General features: G+C 50.4%; 1 protein-coding gene across 1 annotated transcript; it reads left to right on the top strand.

Moving 5' to 3' along the window:
- Positions 1–1097: 1097 nt before the first annotated feature.
- On the top strand, positions 1098–1940 carry DQ04_08711000 (fatty acid elongase; the record flags this gene model as incomplete). Its single annotated transcript, XM_009315663.1, has 1 exon — positions 1098–1940. One exon carries the CDS (start codon positions 1098–1100, stop codon positions 1938–1940), a length of 843 nt encoding a protein of 280 aa, XP_009313938.1.
- Between the last annotated feature and the right edge of the window lie 323 nt (positions 1941–2263).

Below are 2263 nucleotides of genomic sequence, written 5' to 3'. Positions count from 1 at the left end.
TATATATATATATATATATATATATATATGATGGCGCGCACTGGTTTCCGTTTTTTTTTTTTCTTCTCGCTTTGCGCTACGGTCGTGCCCCTTTGTCTCGTGCGTGGATGCAGACGCGTGCGTTTGTGTCTCTTTTATGAAAAGAAAACGAGGCATCAGCGCACAGCCAGCGGGTGGCTTCACGAACAACACGCAGCCCACGTACACTCACAATTGAAACAGCGATCATGGGGCAATGAAACTGCGCAGCGGGGATGAGGAGCTGAAGTGCGAACCGAAAGGAGGAAAAAAGAGGGTCCGAAGAACAAATAAGAATAAGTTAAGTTGAGGATCTCGGCTCGTGGTGTGGCATATTAGGCAACAAAAGAAAGCAAGAGGTTTTTTTTGTTTCTGTGAATATTATGAGGATTGTGTGTATATGTACCTACATATCCACAAGAGTCNAAAAGAAAGCAAGAGGTTTTTTTTGTTTCTGTGAATATTATGAGGATTGTGTGTATATGTACCTACATATCCACAAGAGTCTGTGTGTATTAAATGCGAGGGAGAGTGAGGAGAAGCATTGGCCTTTCAAGAGACGCCTTTCCTGATTAAACTTGGTCTACTGGGTTATATATATATATATATATAATCAGCTCGTGGTGGTCTCCATTGCATCTCTCCTCACTCGTCCGCTGGCGCACGCACTCCTCATGTTAGGTGCTAAACGCTTGGGTGCATCACCGTGACGTGTCTCCTCTACTTTCTCTCGCTCTCTGTTACCCCACGCGCCCCCCTTCTCTCGCTCTCACGCGCACACACATACGCAGTGGGAAAGAGAGGGAGTGTGTGAATGAGGAGCAGCAGTAAGAGCTGTGATGTAGGCTCTCTGCGCAAAATGAATTCTGTTGTGTCCTCTGTTGTTGGTTTTTGTTTTCCTCGTGTAGATCGTGCAAGAAGAGCAAATAGACACGCAAACACACATACATACATACATACATACGTGCGCACGTATTTGCACAAAACGCGACAGGCTCACGCACTTTAGGATTTAACACAAGGCATTTCAAGTCTATCAGAAAGACACAGCAGAACTGCAACAGCAATAGAAGGCTGGCATGTTTCCATACGTGGAGAACTACGACGGCTATGCGGTACGGCAGTACATGATAGACAATGTAGACATTCTCGGCTACCTGAGCTTTGGCTACCTCGCCTTTGTGTGGAAGGCGCCCGGTGTGGTGAAGCGGCTCAACGGTGACACGAACCGCATCAGCAACTCGGCAGCCCTCCGCTATGCCATCATTGTGTGGAACCTCCTCCTGTCGGCTTTCTCCTTCTTTGGCATGATTGTCGTCGTACCGGCTCTCATCCGCAACGCGTACAAACTCGGCATGCACCGGGCGCTGTGCGAACAGAACGACGAGCTGTTTTATTCCTCCTCGGTGGGCTTTTGGATCGGCATGTTCGTGCTGTCGAAGGTGCCGGAGCTGGTCGACACGGTGCTACTGGTGCTGCAGGGCAAGGTGCCGCCGTTCCTACACTGGTACCACCACACTACGGTGATGATATTCTCCTGGCACACCTACTGCGCGAACATCACCACGATGATTATCTTCGCCGCCATGAACCTGATGGTGCATTTCATCATGTACCTCTACTTCGCCCTGTGTGCGTGTGGCTTTAAGAAGACAATGCGTAAGTTTGCCCCGCTCATCACAATGCTGCAGATTGCCCAGATGGTGGTGGGCACCATTGTGACGGTGTACTCGGCGTACGAGGTGTACGTCCCGCCGGCGGGTGTCGCGTCTGGCTGCCACGTGACGAAGTCGAGTGCGCGGATGGGGGTGGCGATGTACCTCAGCTACCTGTACCTCTTCTCCGTCATGTTCTTCCACTCCTACGTGAGGGCGCCGAAGCGGCCGCCACCAGCAGCAGCAACGACTGCGAAGAAGGAATGATGCACGCATTTTTATTTGTGTGCCAAGGGGTATTCAGTCTGCGTGAAGAAGTGAGAGTGAAGCTGAGTGACGACAAGCAGCAGCAGCAGCGAGAAGACAACCCTAGGCGCTATGGATGAAAATGGGGGGAGCGTCGGTGCTGGTGGTTGTGTGGGTGGAGTGGGGGGAGAAAAGGTGATGGGGCGAAACGGGGAGAGTGAGAGAAACAAGCGGAGTGCAAATTCTTTTTCTTTTTTCCTTTTTTTAAACGTTATGCGGTATCTATAACGGACTGGTAGGCAAGCTTGCGTGTGCATCTCTGTGTGTGCCCATGAGTATGCCGA

This window comes from Trypanosoma grayi, assembly GCF_000691245.1.
Source record: "Trypanosoma grayi strain ANR4 Tgr_871_V1, whole genome shotgun sequence".
Taxonomy (NCBI): domain Eukaryota; phylum Euglenozoa; class Kinetoplastea; order Trypanosomatida; family Trypanosomatidae; genus Trypanosoma; species Trypanosoma grayi.
This window is presented reverse-complemented; position numbering and strand designations above follow the sequence as displayed.